The sequence below is a fragment of the Arvicola amphibius genome, chromosome 4 (genome assembly GCF_903992535.2).
Source record: "Arvicola amphibius chromosome 4, mArvAmp1.2, whole genome shotgun sequence".
Taxonomy (NCBI): Eukaryota; Metazoa; Chordata; class Mammalia; order Rodentia; family Cricetidae; genus Arvicola; species Arvicola amphibius.
In genome coordinates, this window is record NC_052050.1 from 153,568,137 (window position 1) to 153,592,000 (window position 23,864).

The following is a 23,864-nucleotide window of genomic DNA, read 5'->3' on the forward strand; positions in this document are numbered from 1 at the left end:
TGGTCTGACATAGACGTCTCTAACATCATGTCACTAGCACGCGGGTGGGGTGGGGTCCTGGACCAGCGTCTTGAGTTAAGCGCTGTGGTCTGACATAGACGTCTCTAACATCATGTCACTCTCATTCATTTCAATTTCAAAAGTTTCTTCCAAGGAAGGTCTGGACTCTGGAGTTTTATTGGCGTTTTCCAAAGGTGCAAGCCCTGCTTCCTCTGTGCTTGGTTTTTCTGCTTCAAAGTCCCTGAAATCCCACGGAGGTGAGATTATGTTCTTTAGTGTCTTCATTGTATGCACGTCAAAGTCATAACACTTTAATTTGTCTTTAATGTCTGCTCCTAAAAAGAAACACCATCATCAGAAAACATGAAATTCCATCATTAATAGTTATGCCACTGCCACTGCCATTTAAGTCCAACTACACTTTAAAGAACATGAACACACGTCAAAAGGAGATGCCATTCTCTTCTTTCCTTTTGTTCTCTACCTTCCACCATTCTCAAAGGAGATGCTGAGAAGTTCCCAAAGCATGGGCCATCATGGTTCCTTCATGGCTTCACAGCCAACTGTTCTCAAAGCTTGATCAATTCCTCCTTACACTATGTTGGGTGCAGTCACTAATCTACTGCTCACAGAAATAAAGCATATTTTCAAACTATATCAAAGCATATAAAACATTAGGATTAATATATATTTGGGCCAATCAGATAGATTTCTGACATAACTGACAGCATCACATATTTCATTCTATATAGCATTCAAGACTGGGTACTTTGGCAGAGGATGACATACACATCCTAAAAATAAAAACAGTAAGTAGTAAATTATAACTTGGAACTTGAATGTGCTGAGAACTACCTCAGTGACGTGTAAAGCACACTTGAGGTGCATCTGTAAGACAGGTTCAGAAGGAATAATTTAAGAGGGGAGGACACGCCCTGAATGTGAGCAGTAAAACCCCTAAGCTTGGGGCCCAGATGGGAGAAAAGGGAGAAAAGCAGAAAGGCAGCACACAGCATTTTCTCCCTGGCGTCCTGGCTGCCATGAAGTAATCCCCTCTGTCCCCGTGCCGAGACTGGAGCTCCTGAAACTGTGCATCAAAACAAACCTTTTCCGCCTCGTCCTATCAAGACACTGCAACACAGTAACAGCAAGTCTGAAGAAGCTGGAGCTCAGATGCCTCCAAAGTCACAGGGAATGCTACTATTGGTGGTAAGCTTTTTACCTTGGGTCTTCAGGGTGTGTGTGTGTGTGTGTGTGTGTGTGTGTGTGTGTGTGTGTGTGTGTGGATGTATACAGCTCAGCATCCTTGACCTAAGCCAAGCTTTCCTCCAACAGTGACGGCGTTTAACTATGTGACTTGTTTTGATAAACAGGATATGATGAATTTGATGCGCAACTTTCAAGGTCTTGAAGTTTTGTTCCTCGTCTAGATCTGAGAGCACATATACAACTTAGTAGCCTTGGACGAAAATCTCAGGACTTGGCTGTCTCAGCTGAGGTCCTCTGCCCACTGGTGAGCTCATTACAGAGTCAGTCATACATCAGCTGACCACAGCCACATGAATGAACCACAGGGCCCAGGAGAAGGGCATGCAAGTGACCACAGAACTCAATCATTCATCACTGTTGACTAAACCACCAAGTTTGAGTTACTCAGTAATGTCTGATGGTAGCTCTGGTAATACACGGGTAGGTTTCCAGATTTCACTCATTTCCAGCTCCACCATAAACAACCAAGACCACAGAAATGCCCGTTATCCCACATCATCATCAGCACTGGTTGGGGCTGTTGAGATGGCTCAATTGTTAGGAGCACTAGCTGCTTGGAAAATGCACGGTGCCCTCTTATGCCAACACCAGCTCCATTCCCAGGTGAGAGATGTTGCTACATGCCACTCTTCCAGTGTTTGCCCCTTCTCGTGGGCAGGACACACGCACACAGTGGAATTTGAGACTATAAACATGTGCGCATGCGCACACACACACACACACACACACACACACACACACACACACACACACACGCAGAGTGAAATTTGAGACTGTAAATATAACTCAAGCTGCAGGGATCCAGGTGGTAAGATTCTAGACATGTACTACCAGTTAAAGCATCTTTACCCATCTTTAATGCGTTTTTTGAGTATTTTTGTCTTACTCCAGACACGACTTTCCTGATGTGCTGTGTTGTGAGTCGCAGCATGCATTTTATCCTTGTAATGTTCAGTTCTTCACTGTATTAAAGCTCAGCTCATCGTCGCCCTCTCTCTGTGGTTTCCCTCTTTACAGCCTCTTAAAGAAATCTTTACCTACCCCTCAGGTCCAGACCCTAACATTTAACTCAATGAGCTCTCCTGATCTCACAATACTTGTTCCTAAAGAAATGCCAAGTATAGCAATTTTATTTAAAATTATCCTATTGTTTATCATTATAAAAGTCTTTTAAAGTATTAAAAATCACTATTACATAAATGAAAGGCATCTTAAAGATCCATTAAAATACAGATTATTATGTTACGTTGTGTATTATAAAACAAGGGGGACAGAGTCATTTATTTCCTCTTCCAACATGCAGCAAGCCCAACTCTGGTACTACCATGTTCTACATACAGCAAGGACTCAACTTGAAATGAGTCACTAACTTGTACTGCAATATTCTGACAAATTAAATAAGCTTCTTGAATCCCAAACATTGGCTGAAGTTTCAAGAGAGGCAACAGAGAACACACTGTCAGGAGAATGATTTAATCTTACCGATATAAGCTTCAGAATCCCCAATGTACATTTCAATGCAGTGACCCAGCATCGTCACAGAAAATGTGTCATCTCTCCTGAGGCCGAGAGCCTGCCAAAAACCAGAGCATGGTTATTAAAACATTACTCCTTTCCTTTGTTAAAAAAGACCCATCAAGTATTCTATGGGGTCCAGGGTTGAGCAGACAGGTACTGATGAGCACCTCTCCAAGAGTGGGATGGGCTGGTACCTGCTACCAGCAGGTGAGGGTCAGGGGTGTTCATCATACTATTCCACTCTTGTCCCTAAAGTCTACCCCCAAGACATCAGAAAACTGTCTTCAGAGTTCCGTGAACCTTGTGCATTAGCTGAATGAAAGATCAACTACTGGGCTGCAGAGATGGCTCAGGGGTTAAGGGCACTGGCTGCTCTCTTCCAGAGGTCCAGAGTTCAACTCTCACAACCATCTAGAATGAGATCTGGTGCCCTCTTCTGGCCTGCAGGTATATATACAGGTATAACACTATATATATAATAAATAAATCTTAAAACTTCCTGAGGTTAAGCTAACCAGCTCAATAGTCTTATAAACCATAGGACTATCTTTAGGACTGCCTGTAGCCTGAAAATTGCTAATTGATCCTTGAGGACCAGCTCTGAACTTATTACACCAATGAATCTATCTATGAAATATTGCAGCTGGTGCACACCTTTAATTCCAGCACTTGGGAGACAGAGGCAGGTGGATCTCTGTGAGCTCAGGGCTAGCCTGGCCTACAGAGTGAGTTCCAGGACAGCCAGGGATACACAGAGAAACCCTGTCTCAAAAACTAAAAATATTGCATTGCCTTACATATTATCTGTCTCTCCAAATATCTTTAGTGGATTGAGCCTAAGGCCCACATGTTCTCAAATTCCGATGACTTTAAACCTGTGGTGTCTTAGAGCTGAGTTCCCCGCTGCTGCTGTGACCAGAGACTGCTGTAACATGGGTGCCCTGCCTGGGAAAGGAGTACCTCGTGATCAGGGGGAAACGACCACAGGAAGACTGTGTGCAGGTAATTAGGAACTGTGCGGATGTCTAAAGCCTGTTGACAAGTTGGCATCTGAGAGTTTTATAAGTTATACAGCAGTATCTGCAGCTTGTAAAACCTAGACTCAAGAACAGCCAAGTGTGCTGCCTCCAGGACACCATATAAGGAAGAAGCACTGGCTGCCTAAGCTGAAGACTGAAACCACTCACACACACATTTTAATGCATATACTGCAGCCAATACAAAATGACATGTAGGTACAGAAGAGCACAGAAACATGATAGGAGAGGATTATGAGTTTCCCTCCCTTTGTGCTCATTGTCCTTATTTATTGAAGCTCATTTATCACTGCCCGTTTTTTATGGACCTTCAGAACACCTACCTCAAGCTTCAGATGGCTCATGAAACAAGGTATGTGAACTAAGAAAGATTCTTTGTTATGGTAACTATGTGCACTGTTTTGTTCATCAACAAAGGGCACACGGAGTTAATGGTACAAGTTCTAAGGAAGTAAGGCTCTCCCTGAATATGGGAATTTCTGCTCGTCTTGCTTGGACAAAATCCACACGGGACTGAACGATAAATATCTCAGGCCTATGCTGGATCAGTCTACTGTTTACTTCTAATCCAATGAGTACAGACAGCATGCAGCACACTGTCTCTGCAGAGGAAGAATACTCACAGGTCACTACAGAAGTTTAAACCTGTAAATAAGATGCTGGCTAGTTGCTGGTCTTCTAAACAAGGAGCACATATTAACCGCAGTTAGAGTAAACTAATAAGACATACTGTGTGGAAATAGTCCACAGCGTTTTCGAAGTTGCCCATCAGACTGTGGATGTAGCCTATAGCAGAGTAGGTGGACGCGTTCTGAGGGATGAGCACCAGGGCCTGCCTGTGGTAATCCAACGCCTCAGCGTATTTTCTGTTGAAATAAGACACGGGGAGAGGGGGGGGGAAGACAATTACTGGGTACAATAAAAGTGCTAATTAAAACAACAAAACAAAATGTTTACTGACTGATTCATTTCCTGGAACATCCCTTAGCTGGATGGGGAACTACAGCATGAAGTGGCTGTGCTCTGTTCCACCTGAGAGACACCAGTCACAAAGTTCCTGACTCCCAGGCTCAGCTTCACTTCACGCCAATTTATCCTGATATATAACCCTTCCATACCTAGGGCAATTAAAAGCATCCAGAAGACTTTTGCTTTATGTCTTAGTTTTTCTATTGCTCTGAAGAGACACCACGACCCTGGCAACTCTTAAAAAGAAAACATTTTACTGAGGCTGGCTTAGTTTCAGAGGTTCAGCCCATTACCGTCATGGTGTGGAGCAAGGCAGTGTGCAGGCAGACTGGTGCTAGAGGACTTGAGAGTTCTTACATCTTGATTCAGAAAGCAACAGGAAGTGGTGTGTGAGACACTGGAGTGGCTTGACCATATGAGATCTTAAAGCCTGCCTCCACAGTGACACACTTCCTCTAAGGCCCTATCTACTCCAACAAAGCCACACCTCCTAATAGGGCCACCCTCTATGAGTTTATGGGGGCAATTACATTCAAACTACTACATTCTAACATATAAATTACTTGGAATAGAATTTTCCAAGTTGTTGGAATATTTGCTCTGTACAAGTCTTTTGTGAAAAGGTTTCACACTCAGTCAAGTCTGGGAAATGTTAGAACATCAACTCCGGCCAATGCATTTCAGTTTCTTTTTCAGAAATATTTTTTTATTGAGCTATATATTTTTCTCTGCTCCCTTTCCTTCCTACCCTCTCTCATGATCCCTATGCTCCCTATTTACTCAGGAGAGCTTGTCTTTTTCTATTTCCCATGTAGATTAGAGTATTTCAGTTTTTTTGTTTGCTTGTTTTTTGTTTTGTTTTGTTTTCGAGACAGGGTTTCTCTGTAGCTTTGGAGCCTGTCCTGGAACTAGCTCTTGTAGACCAGGCTGGCCTCAAACTTAACAGAGATCTGCCTGCCTCTTTCCCCAAGTGCTGGGATTAATGGCGTGCACCACCACCCAGGGTATTTCAGTTATTTTTAAACTGCAAGACTATCTTGTATTATATAAGGATATTTAGGGGTATTCCCTACTCAAGCATTTTTTTTTAAAGTACTTTCATTTGTTTGTGTGTTTTTTTAAGACAGTGTTACTCTAGAGCCCAGGCTGACCCTTAAACTTGCAGCAATCATCCTGTCTCACCCCAACTCCTGTGTTTAGGTCTGTGTTGGCACACCTAGCAAACTTACTAACTTTTGAATAATCTTAAGAGTTCCTAAGACTTACTTCGATCAAAACAGCCCCCCACCCCCAGGTCTCATGTATGGTAGGCTGGCCCCCAGCTCACAATGTAGCCTTGATGACCTTGAGCTTTTGATCTGCCTGTCTCTACCTACCAAAACCTACACACGGCACCATGCCTGGTCTTCCGCAGTGCAGGGAAGCAAACCAGGACTTGTCGAATGCTAGGCAAGCACTCTATCAACTGAAGATCATCTCCAGGCAAAGAGCCCATTTTAAACTGTCATCTGTTTATTACATCATGAAACTTATAGGGAAACAAAGCCAAAATATGGGTATGGTTTAAAATAGACTTATTGTCCAGGTGCTTCCAAGTTAATTTTGAATACTCAAGTTTTTTAATGTAAGGGAAGGAAAAAAAGGACATGACTATACTTCTCAATGTTTCTAAAATAAAAGTATACCAACTGAAGTGGAAAAAAGGAATGTTGGTGCTTGTTCTAATTGAGCAGCCAAGTATGGGGACTGGAGGATATCATGAAATAAAAACACATTCAAAATAAACAAACTTTTGATCACAAAGAAATAACCAAAAACGCTCTACTTCACTTACTTGAGTTTTCTGCAGACATGCCCCAAGTTGTTCAACAGAGGCTCCCATTTGTCAACTGTTACCTAAAACATAGCAACATCAGCTCCATGTCACTGCTCAGCCTGCTTTCACATCCTGCAAGCCACAAGCTGGGCTCTTTCCCTGAAAGCGGCCTCCTCCACTGCAGAGGCAGGACGACTGCTTCATCCAGTTCTCTTCACCGTTCTGAGCTTTCCTGAGAACTTTACTGTAACGAGCACAATTCTGCCCCAGAGTCCTCCATGCCAAAGAAGTTTTAATTAAGTTACTTGCCGCCCAGAGTTTCGGTTTGAAACACTGGATCTTTATAGCACCTGCCTACTAAATACTTCTACATAGAAAACCTTACAGCACCTTCAATTCAGTATGCCATATCAGTTATCTTCTTCCCTAGTCATTCTAGCTCATCCCAAACGTTCAAACCAGCCCTCAACGGGACAGGACACCCTGGCCATTCTAAGACTCCAGAGACTGTTCAGTTCACTTAGCACGCACAGTTCCAGCTCTGTAACCTGGCTTCCCAGTATCAGAAGGCTGGCCTGAGCACCAAGCCTACAAACTTAGCTATAATGTTTTCTTTGAAGCTTCTCATTTTCCCTTTCCCAGGGTAATCTGCCAACTCCCTAACACCATTTTCAAGGTCTTTAATAAGCCACTTAACCTTCCTGCCCCATTCTTGGTATCTTCTGAAATGTCAAATCCAAAACAAAATGAACCAGCTAGATTTTTTTCGCATGCCATTTCTGCCTCTGAAATACCTTGATCCTTGTTTCTGTCTAGCTGATGTCTGCTTACTAAAATGGGGTCTAACCCATCCTGGCCACGGTCATACTGGGGTGAGCAACCCTTGCACGCGGTTATCTTCATACTGTCGATGTACCGCATCACTGCGGATTACCCGCTTGTCTTTTCCGGTGGCTCTGGGGGCAGGAAACGTGGATATAGCTAGTATTGTATCTGACGCTCAGTTCCACGCTCATGACTGGCACTTATGAAACACATACTAAGCAAATAAACAAAAGAACTTGGGTCACCTTTTCCTACTTTGAGGATGAGATTTAGGAGCTCAGCCTGTCAAACAAAGACTCCTGAGATTCTTAGGCATGATGCTTCTCTTTAGCCAGCTTGGCATCTACAGTAGTTCCTTACTAAAGTGAAATAGAATTTTCTTTTCCTACAGCTTTTAACTGGCATGCTGGCTGGCACTTCAACTGTAGCATGCTTTCATACTTAAGTCCCTGTAAGATTGCAAACTGCTTAGGAATGAAAGAATATTTTAGGAGTGGCTCAGGAATGTTCTTCTCAAACTTCCCTGTGCATGAGCTCTCAGAGTGCTGCCATAACTGCAGCTTTTCTTAACAGGTCCTAGGACTGGCTTGTCAGCCGTCTCTTCCAGGGGCTGCTGCTGCTGGGCCACTGGACAGCAAGATACTTAACTGTCTCAAGATGGGATGCGGTGAGTGGCAAACCCACTTCAACAAGAACACTAGTATTATTCAGAATTACCCAAGACTCAGCTGAGGAAAAATATGCCTTATAGTTATACATGTGGGACACACAGAAATACGTTTGCAAGTTCAAATGATAAACATAAAAGACCAAAGCAAGTGGAGCTCAATCTACGGCGACAGGCAGACTGTCCTTGGTGGAGCCCAGCGAGATTGTGTCTCTCAAAGAGATAGACACAAACACAAAAGAAGAACCCAAGAGCACCAATGTACAAAGTAAAACCAGAGTGTGGAACTCAGAACAGGGTAGACTAGAAAGATCAGTTAAAGAAAGTAGAAATCAAAAGAGCAGTCACATGCAAATCTCTTAGCTATACATGCTTATGTGTAAAATTACTATTTATGAATACCAATGTGTATATAGCCTTGCCATTTGAAAGGTTAATTCACAAGGACAACAAAAGGTCTGAATGTGAGTGACAACTAGTTCTATAGAGGTGGGTCTGCTGCCAAACTGCACCCTTCACTGAACCAGAGACGAGGCTCTCTGAAGGTCTAGAGAAGCAAAGTCAATAAATGACTAATACTTCCATCAACCACCAGAAATTCTTTATCATTAAAAAAGAAACAACCCACGATTGCTGCCCCATGTCACACCCAATAACTGCTCTTTAATCAGGACTGAGCTCATGTTTTCGGTGGCATAAAAGTCAACTGATAAGCACATCACTGCCAAGTTCCTTGTTATATCAAATATTAGGTTACTCTCTTCTAGGAGAAACTGTCTACATTTCCTACATCCAACAGTGACTGTGCCCAGGGGTGTCTATGTGTGTGTGTGCAGATATTACATACAATACCTCATTTCCAATTGCTTTAATTTTTTCCAAAGCATCGAGAAACCACTTTTCTGCTGTTTTCCATCTGAAACAGAGGAGGAGAGGTTAGCAGTTATTTAAAGTTTGTAAGGGTAGACATCGAGGAAAATGTGATTATCTCTAGTAGAACCAAAATGGCAGGGAAACTGCTGATAATTGATCCCAATTACACCGTGAATAAAAACAACGTATAGTGACACAATCACATGAAAGTGTCGTAATGGAACTCATCACTTTGTATGAGAACTCAAAAAAATTTAATGCAAAAAAAAAAAAAACAAAACAAAACAAGAAAGAAAAAAACTGAGCCAGACAAACAGGTAGTCTTAATAATATACAGAGTCAGAGCTGGGCAGTGGTGGCGCACGCCTTTAATCCCAGCACTCGGGAGGCAGAGGCAGGCGGATCTCTGAGTTCGAGGCCAGCCTGGTCTACAAGAGCTAGTTCTAGGACAGGCTCTAAAGCTGCAGAGAAACACTTTCTCAAATAAACAAAACAAAACAAATATATATATATATATATATACAGAGTCAGGATTTAGGAGAGTCAATTCTCGTGATCAGTGGTTTCGTCAACTGAACAATGACTGTCCTTCCTCACCCAGCGTCAGTTCTCTACACCGAGCCTACAACAGCACGATGGCTCACCTAGCGTTCAGCTAGCCCACACTCCCTTGCAGGCACGTGATGGCTACTTATGATTCACCCAGAGGCAGCAGTACGTTTGGAGATTATTTTAGATAGTAAAGTTACTGACAAAAAGTACAAATATTATGAAAACCACAGCACTAAACTGTCTATGAGAAAAAAAAACCCAGCACAGTTTGGTGTGAGATTAGCCAGGAACATCCCAATGTAAAGATTAAAATCACTCTGGGTATTGGTTTTGGGGAACAAGTGTAGGCCAATTCACAGAAAAAATGTCTGCAAGTTTTGAGGAACTACATTAAGACACTATCTGCTTCTAAAGTACCATGGGCTGGAGATTTCCTCAGCAGTTAAGGGCCTTTATTTCTACTGTAGAGATCCAGGTTCAATTTCCAGGACCCACAAGATGACTCACAACCATCTTGTACCCTCTAGCCTCTGCAGATAACAGGCACACACATGATATACAAACATTCACACAACACACTCAGACATATAAAGTAATAATCCTTTTTTTTAAAAAAAAGTTATAAACACTCTTTATAATACCTATATAACCTAACTGAAACTGTGTAAAGATTTAATGTGTCTGTTTTGCCTGAATGTATGTAAGTGCTCCATGCGTGTCCCTGGTGCCTTCAGAAGTCAGAAGACGGCATTTGGTCCCCTGGAACTGGAGTTACAAATGGTTCCTAGCCACCACGTGGGTGCTCGGAACTGAACCCTGGTCCTATGCAAAGGCAATAAGTGTTCTTATCTGCTGAGTCATCTCTCATAGAACTCCATAACCTAAATTTTAGAATAAACAATGAAGCTCATATATTACATTTATATATAATATAATGCAACATATAGTTTTCTCTTTGAGTATAACTACAAATTGCTTATTATATAAATATTCAAACTAAAGAAAAGCTACTATCAGAAAACTAAAGACTGGATTACTCTAAATGGTTTAAATTTTTGTCCTAACAATAATTAATCACAGGACATTTTTATCTCAAAATATGAAAAATTTTCTCAAACGTGTGAATCTAACATCTAGTTGACAAAGACGACTAAAGATTCTCGGGGCCTCCAGGCCTCACAGTGGGAATTTGTTGCAGCTCACATTAAAGGAGGACCAGAGCATGGCTCAGAGTTCGAAGGGACTCCAAGAAGAGAATTCCTTCTTTTGAATTTATCCCTGCCTCATAAAGCAATACATCTGAAAACAAAAACCCACGGAGGAGCAAGTCTAGGCAGTGAAGGTCCAGGGGCCAAGGCCCCACTCACAAAGAGCCGACGCAAGGCTGCAGCCTCGACCACTTACTCTCCGTTCTGGAAGGCCACCACTCCAACCTCATGGATGACAAAGGGGTCTTCCGGAGCGATGCTCAGAGCTTGGCCAAAGAATCGTTCTGCCAGCTTAGAGTTATTGGTCAAACCATATTCCAGTCCAATATACAGCATTGGCAAGTGACATCTGAAAATATTTTAAAGTTTCACATATTCAATACCCAAAACTTTGTAATGCAACAGAAACTTGTCAGATTTAGATCCTATCATGTCTTCTAATTCTAAAGTACGGTCCAAACAGAAAAAGCAAGCGTTCAAGCAGATGAGTTACTAGGCTTAAAAGACAATGCTTTAAGACAGGCTAGCCGAATATCCAAAGACTTAATTATGCTTATAAAATTATGGTGCAAATTAATGAAAAGTATAAGAACAATGCCCCATCAGAGGATAGCAATAAAAAAAAAATAATTTTATGTGTCTACGACTGTGTGTGTATGTGTGTGTGTGTGTTGTGTGTGTGTACAAGAGCCCATGAAGGCCAAAAGCAGACATCGGATTCTGCAAAACTGGAGTTACAGACAACTATGAGCTGCTGTATGGGTGCTGGAAACTGAACTTGGGTCTCTGTAAGAGACATTAAGTGCTCTTAACTGCTGAGCCATCTCTTCAGAGCCCTCAAAATGGAAACTGAAAGAGAGAACCAATAGAAGTTTGGAATTGAAAAGCACAACAAATGAAATAAAAACGTTCACTAAAAGGGTTTACAGGCACATTTACATAGGTAGAGGGAGCCATGAGAACAAGGTGTAACAGAGAGAATCCATCACTAGTAGATCTACTGAAGAAACTAAAGCAAGTCCCATAGGTTACTATAAGAACACTGATAGTAACTGCTATTTCCGACCGGAAGAAAATCACATCTACTTTTTTTCTCTCCACAGCCACAGCTATTTTATAAATACAAACTATTGCCTTAGAGACAAGGTTGACAGTTTTGCTTAATTCAGGAACCAAATGGCACTAAGATCCCTAAGGGAATTCACTTCATCTTGCAAGCAGAAACCCCTTCTCTCCTGGCATTCATCAGGCCGCCGTGCCCTACCCTTTCATCAGCTGCGCTGCTGTGAAGTAAGCAGCCATGGCCTGGTCATGCTCACTCTCCACAGCGAAGGAATGCCCATAGGCTATCCACGCCGGGTCCATAGGTCTTCTCCAATGTGGTAGCTTTGCTGAAACAAAAGCAATATTCAAGTAATGTATTTATTCTTCAACTTTCAGTTTTTTAAGTACATGGTGTCAAAACAATAACATCAAGTAAACAAACTAACAAACTTGGACAGCTATTAATGCAGCTAAACTAAGACAATGTACACATTTTAGGAAACTTAGATAGAGTTACATAGCTGAACTCATTAGGATACTGTATGCAGCTTACAACTGCTGCTCACACAGCAGCCCTATCTGTGACCCGGGGATGACACCGGTGGCACAAACGGCCACATGACCTGGGCCTGTCTGAGCCGGGTACAGTATTGGCACCCTAGGTGCAAGATAACCTAAAACCACAGCTACTTCCAGGAACCTATTTACTCAACGGTCCCACAGAGTTACCCCTATCTCATTTAGGGTTTAGTGTGTTTTTACTATTAGCAAAAGCTAAGGCTGACAGTGTAAATGAAAACAGCCCTTTCAAACTACATCCTTCTGTTTCCTGTTCTCATTCACAAATAAGACAGCATAATCTAAGCTCTTGGAGTACAAGGCCTATACCACTACATTATCCCCCATACAGCATCCTAATGAACAGCTACACAAATAAACGATGCACAGGAAGAGAACTGGCCTGATCAAGTCTGTATTCATTCACGCTACTTTCAGCAAACCTCCCACTTACTACATGAACGCTTATGAGCAAGAGTTCCCTTCTCAGAGGCTCACTACACAGAAAGGAAGAAAACAAATTCATACCTGAGATATCTTCTGGCATGCTCATTTTTATGACCAACCATGAGATAGTAACATCCCACTGCAAACCAAGATACCTAAAAAGTTCAATATTTACTATAACCAAAGACACTTAACTCGAACTTGAATCTAACAAGGTAGGATAGACAGAGGGTGGGTTAGACGCTCCAGGTCATATATTTTAGTCTGAATTAGGGATTCTCTGAGATCACACATTTACTGAGGTCCTGTATAAGAACAGATATTCCAGTTTCCTCAAGGTGGCTTCCACTAAGGACAAAGCTCGTAAGCACACCTGCCTATGAGCTCTGGTTTGACCCTGGCTCTCTCTTGCTAGCTAGGCTCTCATTTTTAGTTAGCTGGATTCCCCTACACTGGTTTCAGCTGAGCTAGAGACATTCTTGTCTGAGACTCAGTCTCTGCTTGCTGGCTTTTGTCTACAAGCACAGTTCCTGACTCTATTTCCAGTCCTAGCTTTTCATCCTGACACTAGAGGTGTGGAAACTATACCTCAAAAAGGCCAGCGGTGACTTACACACGCACACAGAAGGGTATGGAACAATGACATCCTCAAGAGGGAACACGTGACTACCTCAGAATGCTGTGCATCTGCAGAGCATTATTAGGGGACTGTGTAGACTTCTAGAGTCAGAGAACAAAGGTTTTATTCACAGCTACGGCTTCAGTGTAAGTAAAGACGGTTTTATGGGCCAGACATTAAAGCTGCTTATAGTACCTCCAGCAGTATAAGATTCCACCTCGATGCTTTAACATAAACATTATTTGCTTGAACTTAAAAACAGAAATTGCTGTCTACACATTAGCAAAATATTTTCTTAAAAGTTCATGTAAGAAAAAAATTGTTTTACTTACCGGATTACTTGGATATAAGTCCACCAATTTGTGAGAAAGATAGAAAAGTTCTGTTTTAGGAAAAAGGGAAAAAATGCAATTTGCTATGAGTAATTTAAATTTCAGATGTGGTCTTCCACCCATAAAACCATTCTCACACGGCAACTTCACAGCTTCCTCCCCTCCGGTACAAACCCAGCTGTTCTATACCCGCCTCAGTCCCAATGCAGGGAATTAAGGGCACACGGCGGCCACATGAGCACAGCCACCCCAGTGGAGCACTTTAGGTCAGTCTAAAACGCCCATCAGAGACACCCATGTATCTCATGCCACAGGCTGCGAGCGAGCGACAGCATCGTCGATCAAACTGTTTTTCAGGTTTATCACAGAAGCGAGAGGATTTCCTCTCAAGAAACGTGTTTGTCTTAGCATCTCATGATGGCATATCCTATATATACATTCTGGATTCAGTATTCTAGGGGGCAGGAAGTTGCATCTTTGCTTCCAGGGGATGTGATGTTACAGACCCCCAGGACACAGAGCTTGGCAAGCTTTGAGTTGGAGCTTTTCTGTTTTTTTTCCCCTCCTCCTTGACAAAACTCCAGGGTAAATATACTGCACAACAAAGTGTTTCTCAAAAAACAAACAAAACCCATGGGAAACACAAGCAAAATATCTAATCCCTTTCAATTTCTAAATATTAACTTATCTGTTTTTCTATGATAATTTTATACTAAAAAAAAAGAAGAAAAATGTAGGAGTCAGGCAGCAGCGGTTTTAACCCTAGCACCTGGCAGATCTCTGGGGCTACAACCTCCTGGTCTACAGAGTGAGTTCCGGGATAGCCAGGGCTACACAGAGAAATTCTGTCACAAAAACAAAACAAAAAAAGACAGGAGAGAAAACAGTCAAATTTGACAATAAAGCTATAAAGCTGACATACTCTGAACTACAGGTTACATCTGAGAAAAGGAAGCAGGGAGATGGGAAATACTGTGTTCTGCCAGGAACCAGAGATCCAGAGTCACTCTGACGGTGGTGTTACTCCTGTGGGGCTCTGCCATGCTGCATCTTAAGTAGCCAGGATTTGTAACGCAAAGTTTCAATAGTTTAGAATGCTCTTTTTTCCCTATAATTACGGCCTGATGGTACATGCCTACGATGCCATGAGGGGCAGAGACAGAGGACAGGAGTCCCCGGTCAGTCTAGCTAGTGAGGTTACAGGTGCTCACCGTTTGCTTTGTTCAGCTCCACCAGAGTTCCTATGTGCACAGGTAAACAATTGGCATGGAAAGGATCCTTTTCCATCACTCTGAAAGTGAAAGCAGCACATGACTACACTCATCACTCACCGTGCTCAGTCGCTGCACATCACACGGTGCTGCGACACCTCGGGCAGAGCAATGCTTAGGTTAGAAAGGAAAGGGAAGCCAGGCCTCACAGTGCATACCTATATTACCAGCTACTCAAGAGGCTGAGGAAGAAGAATGACAAGTTCAAAGTCAGCCTGAGCAACTCAGTAAGATCCCGTATCAAAATAAAGGGTTGGGGCTCAGGGGCAGAACACTTGCCAAGAATGTACAAATCCTAGGTTGATTTTCCACTATCACAAAATAAAATAAAAATAAATAGAAAACTAGTTTAGTTGGAAATAAAAATAAACTTTAGCCTTTTCATTTACTTTAGAATCAACAGGATGTTAATACGTAGTCTAACTAGTCAAAAGGGATACATAATATACACTTTTAAATAGATCACAAAGTATTTACTGATGAATATTTTTTGTGATTTCAAAAATTAAAACAAAACAAACACTCCAAAGCTCCACAAAGTCTATAAACCGCAATTTAGCTAGATGCCTGAAGAGGAAAGGGAAAACTGGCAAGTGGAGGAGGAGATGGTTCAGTCAGGAACAGGCAAGACAGAGCTCCTGGGGCAGAGGCCTGCTAGGTCCAATGGCAATAAGTGGGGAGTTTCTCAAGACTGTGGGCCAAATGGTATTCCAAACTACCACCTATTGGCAGCATGAACTGATTCTACCTTTTGCTTTGCTACTGGTCATTTATGTACAAATGTCTACGTTTCAGTACAGTAAGCCCAGGGACACTGTCATTCCCGAGTCAGTAGATGGCTTCGGAAGACAGACATGCATGTTCTTCCCAAGTAACTATAGCAAGCCTACGATAGCAATAACTTTGTGTGTGTAACCTGCTCTTTTCTAATGCAGCAACCTGTTCAGTACTCTACAATGGAAACCGTAAATGAAACCATCAACAGCTAAGGTGAGACCGTCAGAGAGCACATCTATGAATTAGACAGCTGTTGAGCGAACCACACACTGTTACATAGAAACAGAGTATACTTACGCAGAAGTAAGCTTGTAGCACATCTTAAAATCACAGTTATAATAATGTCTCTCAGCTAAAGACACTACCACATCCAGGTTCTCTTGCAAGCCATTTACTGACCCCGGAATGACAGTTTCACTGGGCTTATTATACTGAAACAGAGAAATTTATACATAAATGAACAATAGCCAAGCAAAAGGCAGAATCAACACACGCTTTACCTAAGATGTTAAGACACTGCATGAGATGCACAAGTCCCTGAGATCACTGGTGACTTGGGGTTTACTAGTTCTCCGCTCAGTAAGTTCACCTTTTCAGTTTCATCACAGAGCTCCACAGGAGCAGCTATCTCACATGGGAGTTTAGATGGCAGATACTCAGGAACTATTTTCATATACTTAAATAATCTAACTATTTCGGCACATGCTACATTAATAAGCATCTTTAAAAACTTGACCAGGCTGGGCACAACATACTCGCTGTGCAATCATGAGGCCTGTGTTCCCATTCCCAGCATGCGTAAAAGGTCACATGGTCACAGGCCTGCAATCCCAGCACTCCCAGCACACATGTAAAGCTGTACATGGTCACAGGCCTGCAATCCCAGCACTAAGCAACAAGTGTTGGAGGCTCAATGCCAGCTACTCTAGCCAAATAGCCAGGTTCAATGAGAGAATTTGTGGAAAAGTGACGAGGAAAACATCCCGACATCAGCTCAGGTCTACATACACCCACTGCATGTGTGGGCACGAGCACATACATACACACACATGCACATACACAAACTTAAAGAAGAAAAAGGTCCATGTTAAGGAAGATATTTACATAAAGGAATTGGCAGCTCAGGTTTTCCTTACCTTTTTTAATTTGTTCTCAAATACAAATCGTAGCAATTCTTGTTCTTCAGCACAGAGCTTGCTAAGAGGCAGTGAGTCAAGAAGTTCTTTTTCTTTAAAATGGTAAGAAAAAAATAACAAAGTCTTCAAAATATTCATAGGAAAAACAGCAAACTGAAAACAAATAGTTCGCAATCTACGTCAATCAACTCAGGAGAAAAAGGAAAGCAAAGTACAGCTGAGAGGCTCACGCTGGAAGGGTTGGGCCAGGAGCCCCTAGACGGTTCTCTTCACCAACAATACTGACACCATGGCCTGCTCCCTCTGAAAGGCATTCTGAGCACAGCAGGGGGACATCAGGATCTACTAGAGACCAGCAGACAATTTCCTAATTCCACCCTGTCCAGTGGTTTAAAAACCACTATTCTGGCTATGTCTGGGTTAAGTCCCATCACCACACAACTCTGTCTTTTCTGTTCTCTTGATGACCTGCAGCACATCCCGATCAGGGGCTCTTATTCCTTGAGGTAAGTCAAGAGTCACCAGCAGCTTTAAATGGACTGCTTTCAGAGACCCAACTCTACAAACTGTTGATTTAATTGCTCTGAAGTTGGGACTTAGAAACAAAGGGATTTAAAGCATGGCTAGGATGAAAATAGCTGAATCTTGGTTTACAGCTCCCCCTCAAAATACTCCTCAAAAAAGACTTTATGACACCACAACCCCCAAAGACTATCAGCAAAAGATACCACATTACGCTGTGTTTTTGTGACGCGCTTTGGCATTAAGGAAGTTAGCAGGTCTATTTATATACCCTGCTCTCAGTAACACAGACTTCAGAAAAGAAGGCGAACTAAACAGTATTAATCATTCTACACAACAACAACCACAGAGTTCCCAAACCTTCTTGTGCTGTCAGCATGTGATGTGATGTTAAAAGATCAAATGCTTCAAAGCAGTAGACATCAAGCTTCAAAGCCTCTTTATAACTGTAGGTAGCCAGGGTGCGATTATCTAGAGCATCATAGATTTTCCCTCGGAGAAGACAAATCGAACTCTTTATCTGTTGGCAAAATACAGTTATACACTAAGACTAATTTTTGACCAAGACATATACACTAGTAGAACACCAAAGTTTTTACTATGCCCATAGCACCATCTGACTGCCAGAGCAGAGTCTAAATCAACACATACAACAGCAATTGGGAAACTGAGGAAGGAGGATTGCAAGTTCAAGTCTAACCTGGGCTACACAGTAAGTCTGAGGCTAGACTAAAGCTTTCCTGGTCTGTTTTCTCTGGGCACTGATCACTGATGGCTTTACTGCAGTGAAGCTCCGATGACTTCGGGAGAGCAGCTTCTAGGCTTCCCTTGATGTGTGTTAAGAACAAGAAGAGAATGTATAAAATCAGAATGAAAGACAAAGTCTGACAAGAAGGCCCTAGAGAATACCAGACCCGGCAGCTAGAGCGCTCCTGGTCATGGTCAGGAGCGGCCTGGGAGAGCCCAGGGACTGAGTTCAAACCCTGGCCCTGACAGGTATATGTGCTCCTGTGTGCTGATCTACTGCCCTGGACTCTGTTTCCCTTCCTCACTTGTGAAAAAGGGGGAACACACCCTAATTATGGAACTCTGTAAGGACTGGAGATGTGGGTACCTCTGTAGCCCTGGTCATCTTGCTCCCTACAACCAACAGAATGTAGAATCTGACTCAATCAAGACCTCAAACATTACGAAACACACTAACTGAAAACAATGATGATTCACAGATGGGCAACTAAAATCCAAGAGGCAAAAACTCATAAATCATTATTTTAAATAGAATGGCCTTTGAAAAACAATCTTAAGACTTAGGCAGTTTTCTCTCAGGTTTTTTTCTTTTAAGCTCATAAGATAAGCAATGTATTACAAGTATGCCATGCATTCCCAGCAGGCGAGCTGACGGATAAGAGGTCCAAAAACAATGAGCCCAAGGTAGGAAATAGATGCATTTGCTAGCAGAAAACTAACATTCTTCTAAGCACATTATTAATAAAGGAAGAGAGAGAAGAGAGATACCTAGACATGTACTACCCCTGCACTGTCCTAGTGAGAAGCAGAGTAGCCAATCCCAGGTCCCTCGTAACTATGCTACAGGTAGATCTAAGGAAGTAGTATGGCTCTCTCTGAAGGGCAAGAGGGCCCTAAGTTGCTAGAGGTAAGGCTGGCACAGATGTACCACATGAGAAGCCATGGGGCTGAGCCCTTTCCATGGGTGAACTGTATCTCAATAAACCTTTAAAAAGAGTAACAAGCCAAGACAACGATCTGAGAATGAGATTAATTGTTACTATAAGTCTCTGTTTCAATTTTGTGGAATTATGAATAATACAAACTCACACACAGCAAATGACCTATTATGTGCTATCAAGTAAATAACGAATTCTTCCCTGTAAACAATAGAAGCTAATTAAGACTTCCCTGTGTATGTCCAAGACACAGGAAGGAGAGGAAAGTTTCTGCCCACTGTGTGCAGCTCCAGGCAGGCATCTGTGAAGCCACAGCTTCAAACCGGCGTTCATTCAGAACTGTCTCAGTCTTCTGTTAGTTGGCACAAGCAGATAACCATAATTTTTTATATACCATACACATTTAGAATTTTTTCACTGATGTGGGCACTTTCCACTGCTACTGGTAAAACATCTAATTATATTACTCACCGAGGACTGTGACATTTCCCAGTCACTGGACGGGTCTTTCAAGCTACTTTCATCTTTTGAGCACTTCTCGAAGAGCCTTCTGTTAATTGGCTCCTCCATGTCCAGGATGTCCAGAGCCTGCTGGTGCTCTTTTGCTGCATACTATGAAGAAAACACAATTATCATTCGTCACTCATGTCTTCTAGGTTTGTAAAGGGCAATAAATACTACATCCATTCTTTAAAATAAGTGCCTAAGCTACAACTTTCTTCATGCATATCAGCTTTTTATGAATTAAGAATCAATATTTTATAGAAAATAACCCCAAAGAAGAGGAGAGTCTTTATGAAATGTTATGCTAAGTCACTGAGCTTCAGTCTCTGGAACACAAATGGCCACACATCCATGAAGGATGCATACTGTTCACACAAGTCAAGACTTCACCAAATACAACAAACTAAGCACACTTACATGGCATCTAGCTGCAAGGTATCGGCACGCTTCATACATCTAGAAAAGAAGTAAGTCACATGTACAACACTGGCATGTAATGTGTAAAGTAACACACACCTGCACTTTAAAAGAACATTATAAGCATGAACTAGAGAGCTTTATTTTTCCTTTACAGCTTAAAAACAAACGCCTCATACTTTTTAGCCCATATTCATCAAAAAGATGTTAATGGTGCAGGGGATCCAAGGAGTATGTACTTGTAATCCCAGCTATGCAGGAGGCTGAGGCAGGTGAACTGCCCTGAGCCCAGGAATTGAAAACCAGACTAAGCAAAAACAGTGATACTCGATCTCAAAACAAGCAAACAGGGCTATCAGGACAGCTCAGGAGGTAAAGGTGTTTGCCTCAGGACCAAGGACCAGAGTCTGATCCCGAGACCCACATGGAAGAAGGACAAACTCCCACAGGTGGTCCAGGTGCCTATATGTGTATGTCTGCACACAAAGACACAGACACACAAACAAAGAGAGAGAGGGACAGACAGATGGACTATATAAACAAGAATTATATTTACAAGCAAAAATTTAAATCAAACTAACAAAAACACAATATTGACAACTTAGAGATTAGATAGCATTGGGCAAGTAAGGGAAAACAATTGATTGAGAGAAGCTTTCTCTTGGGCTGGAGAGATGGCTCAGCAGAGTTCTTGCTGCTCTTCCAAAGGGCCCAAGTTTGGCTCCCATCACCCACAAAAGGCAGCTCACAACCACCTGGAACTTCAGTTCCAAGGAATCTAAAGTCCTCTTCTAGTTTTTGGAGGCACCCACACTCACACAACACACACACACACACACACAAATAAAAACAAAAAATATTTAAAAAATATCTCTTCACATTAAAAACAAACTCGATTTCTTTTAAATGTTAACTCAAAAACAGAACATACACCTAAATAAGAACCTAACGAGTATGTAAAGTAAATGAAAAAAATTAATAAAACAAAACAAAACAACCCAGCTGACCTGAGCTCTTGGGAGCTCACAGACTCTGAACCAACAGCTAGGGAGCCTGCATAGGACCGATCTAGGTCCTCTGCATGTGGGTGACAGCTGTTTAGCTTGGTCTGTTTGTGGGGCTTCTAGCAGTGGGATCAGGACATGTCCCTAGTGCTGGAGCTGGCTTTTGGGAACCTACTCCCCACGCTGTGATGGCTTGCTCTGCCTCAATCCAGCGAGAGCTTGGTCCTGCCTCAACCTGATATACCAGGCTTTGTTGACTACCACAGGGGGCCTGCCCCTTTCTGGTTGGAGAGAGACAGAGGAGGAGTGGATCGGGTGGGGGTGGGTACAGGGTACACAGGAGGTGGGGAGAGGGAACTGGAGGAGAGGAGGGAGGGGAAAGTGTGGTTGGTATGTAAAAGAAAAGAAAAAATTTAATAACTGAAACAAAGAACATAACACGTCCCTGTCGAGTTGGGAAAGTCTGGCGTCCTCAGCCTCAGTTCTTACCTTGTCCAGCTTGCGTGACCGGAGCGCATGGGCTGCTCTGTGATACTGTGCTGTGAGGTAAAGGCACTGAGCCAACCAATAAACATCCTGGGGCTCCTCTAAGGGGCAGAATTACACAAGTGGTCAGAGGTTCATGGAGAGATTTCTAATCATTAGTTAGGGGGGAAAAAAATCACGTCACTCACCATGAGAGAGTGAGGCTACCTTGTCTGCCCAAAACAGAGCACTTTGATACTGTTGCTGCACACAAAAAGCAAACACAGGGTGATTGCCACTGCTCCCATGCTTCTGAACCGATCCCTACTATTATCAACCCATAAAACAAAACCAACAACTCACTACAGTAAGCTCTTAAATGTAGCAAGGGGCCCATCAATCATCTGTATCTTATGGCTCAGCCAGTGAGAATTTTAGTTCACACTGTGAAGATCTTTATAAATGCAATCCAGGAGAGCAGTTTAACTCACACGCTACCAAGAAAAATATATCAGCTAATACCTAAAACAGTAAATAATGTGCGATAATTGTGCGGTCATCTACTCGCTAGGGTACTGACATTTACATAGCAACACTTTTGATAAGCTAAAGTGAATCCCAAAGTAGAATTTAGTAGAGCACTAGATTCAAATATTACAAATTAAAACCCTAACATATTAATAGTCGCTGACCCTGGGCAAAGACATCCCCTATAGCCAACTCTAAAAAAACAATATGACAGCGGAAAGACACTCATGAATTTGTCGTGGTTAGTGTTAATCCCTGGCTTTCTGCCTTTGCCTCAGTTTCCCAGGATAAAATCAGATCAGGGTTGCCAGCAGGAAGCCTTGTGCAGCTGAGACTATGCTCAGAACAGATGCCCCCAGAGTGGAAACCAGGCCCATATCCTCCTCTCTACATCTCAGTGTCAAAGAAAATAAAACTGACGGCTGGTTAACACGCAGCCTTCCAGCAAACTACGGACATTTGGCCATATCACTTAGCAACAATCCCGTTTCCCATTTATCGGGAGAGCATGCATTTCAGCAAAACCCAAATGACATCACAATAACGTCGACTCCAGAGACACACCTTTTCTTAAACTCCCTGCTGTCCACTCGAAGGAAGTACAGAAATAGTGTTGGGTATTGTTTAAAAATCCTAACCGGAGACAGCTTGCTTCTATCACTGTTCACACGTGTTGATTCAAACAAGAACCACAGCTAATACTCTCAAAACATCTGACTGCCCTGCCAGAGTCTAAGGCCACGATGCAGCCCCCCCAAGCCAACCCGGCTTGCGTAGCCCACGCACGATCTGAGCTCCATCAGCTGCGCAATCCCCCCCCCTCCAGGCCCCACCACCCCGAAGCCCAGCATCCGGCCGCTTGCCGCGCACCTGGTCCAGGTACTGCCGGACGCGCTTCCGCAGCGGCTCCAGGTTCATGGCCGCGAGGCCAGCACAGGCACCCGACACCCGCTCGAACCTTCCGCGCACACCCCGGGACCGATGGACCTACGCCCGCCGACCACCGCCGGGACCAGACCCCGCGCGCCACACGGCACTTCCGCTCCTGACAGGCCCTACCCCGGAAGTCCCCCCGTGAAAGCGTCCCCTCTGGGGTGTGTCCACTCCATTGGTTCCGTGGTAGTCTCTGGTGTCTGCCTCTTGTTTCTAACACGTTCCCCTGTCTGGGAGGCAGCGCTGGGTGTCTAGCGGGATTCCATGCCTTCAGGGAGCGGGAGAGATGATACTATGGCTACCTTTCTTCCCCGGACGTTTTTGAGACCGAATCTCTCTCTCTCACAGCAGTCCTGGGTGGCCAGAGCTGCCATGTATACCAGACTGGCCTCTGGCTATCAGTTTCCTTCACCCTCTGCCTCCTGGATACTGGAATTATAGGTGTACACCACCACCCCGGGCATTTCGTGTTTTTAAAATTTCATTCCGCGCATGTGTGTAGCCTTTTGAACGTAAGGGTAAAGACTGCCACCACTCAAAGGTTCTGCTCTCACCAGTCTGAGCAGTTGGCTGTACCCTTTTTCTGTGAATGTACACACACGTAGGACTGTATAACATTTTAAGCATTCAACCCCCCTCCCCCCCCACACACACACGTTTTCCCATTTTGGGGTAGTGATCCAGCTGTACTCATCAAACTTGAGGTGGGTATGTGGTAGGTACAGCTTACCGCATTTACAGTCCTATCCGTTTTAGGAATACAATAATTTTATTAAAAAAGATTTGTCCTGTCCTATCACCACGATGCTAAGAGTAGAGGCGGGAGTTGAATCTTAATTATATGTTATTCAGAGAGCCAGTGATCTGAGAAGACAGTTTGATTAACTT

The 23,864-nt window shown here is 43.0% G+C and overlaps 1 protein-coding gene across 1 annotated transcript; it reads right to left on the reverse strand.

Annotated features, from left to right (window-relative positions):
* Window positions 1-35: 35 nt before the first annotated feature.
* Window positions 36-23,092, reverse strand: Cdc16 (cell division cycle 16). The gene is given in 19 exon segments (XM_038326031.1): window positions 36-335; window positions 2,752-2,842; window positions 4,555-4,690; window positions 6,628-6,689; window positions 8,954-9,017; window positions 10,931-11,083; window positions 11,999-12,093; window positions 12,095-12,125; window positions 12,865-12,938; window positions 13,735-13,784; window positions 14,946-15,025; window positions 16,080-16,213; window positions 16,919-17,010; window positions 17,801-17,960; window positions 19,597-19,737; window positions 20,047-20,085; window positions 21,540-21,637; window positions 21,725-21,779; window positions 22,914-23,092. Coding segments are annotated over 19 exon segments (1,863 nt in total). The 5' UTR covers window positions 22,962-23,092; the 3' UTR covers window positions 36-75.
* Window positions 23,093-23,864: the final 772 nt, after the last annotated feature.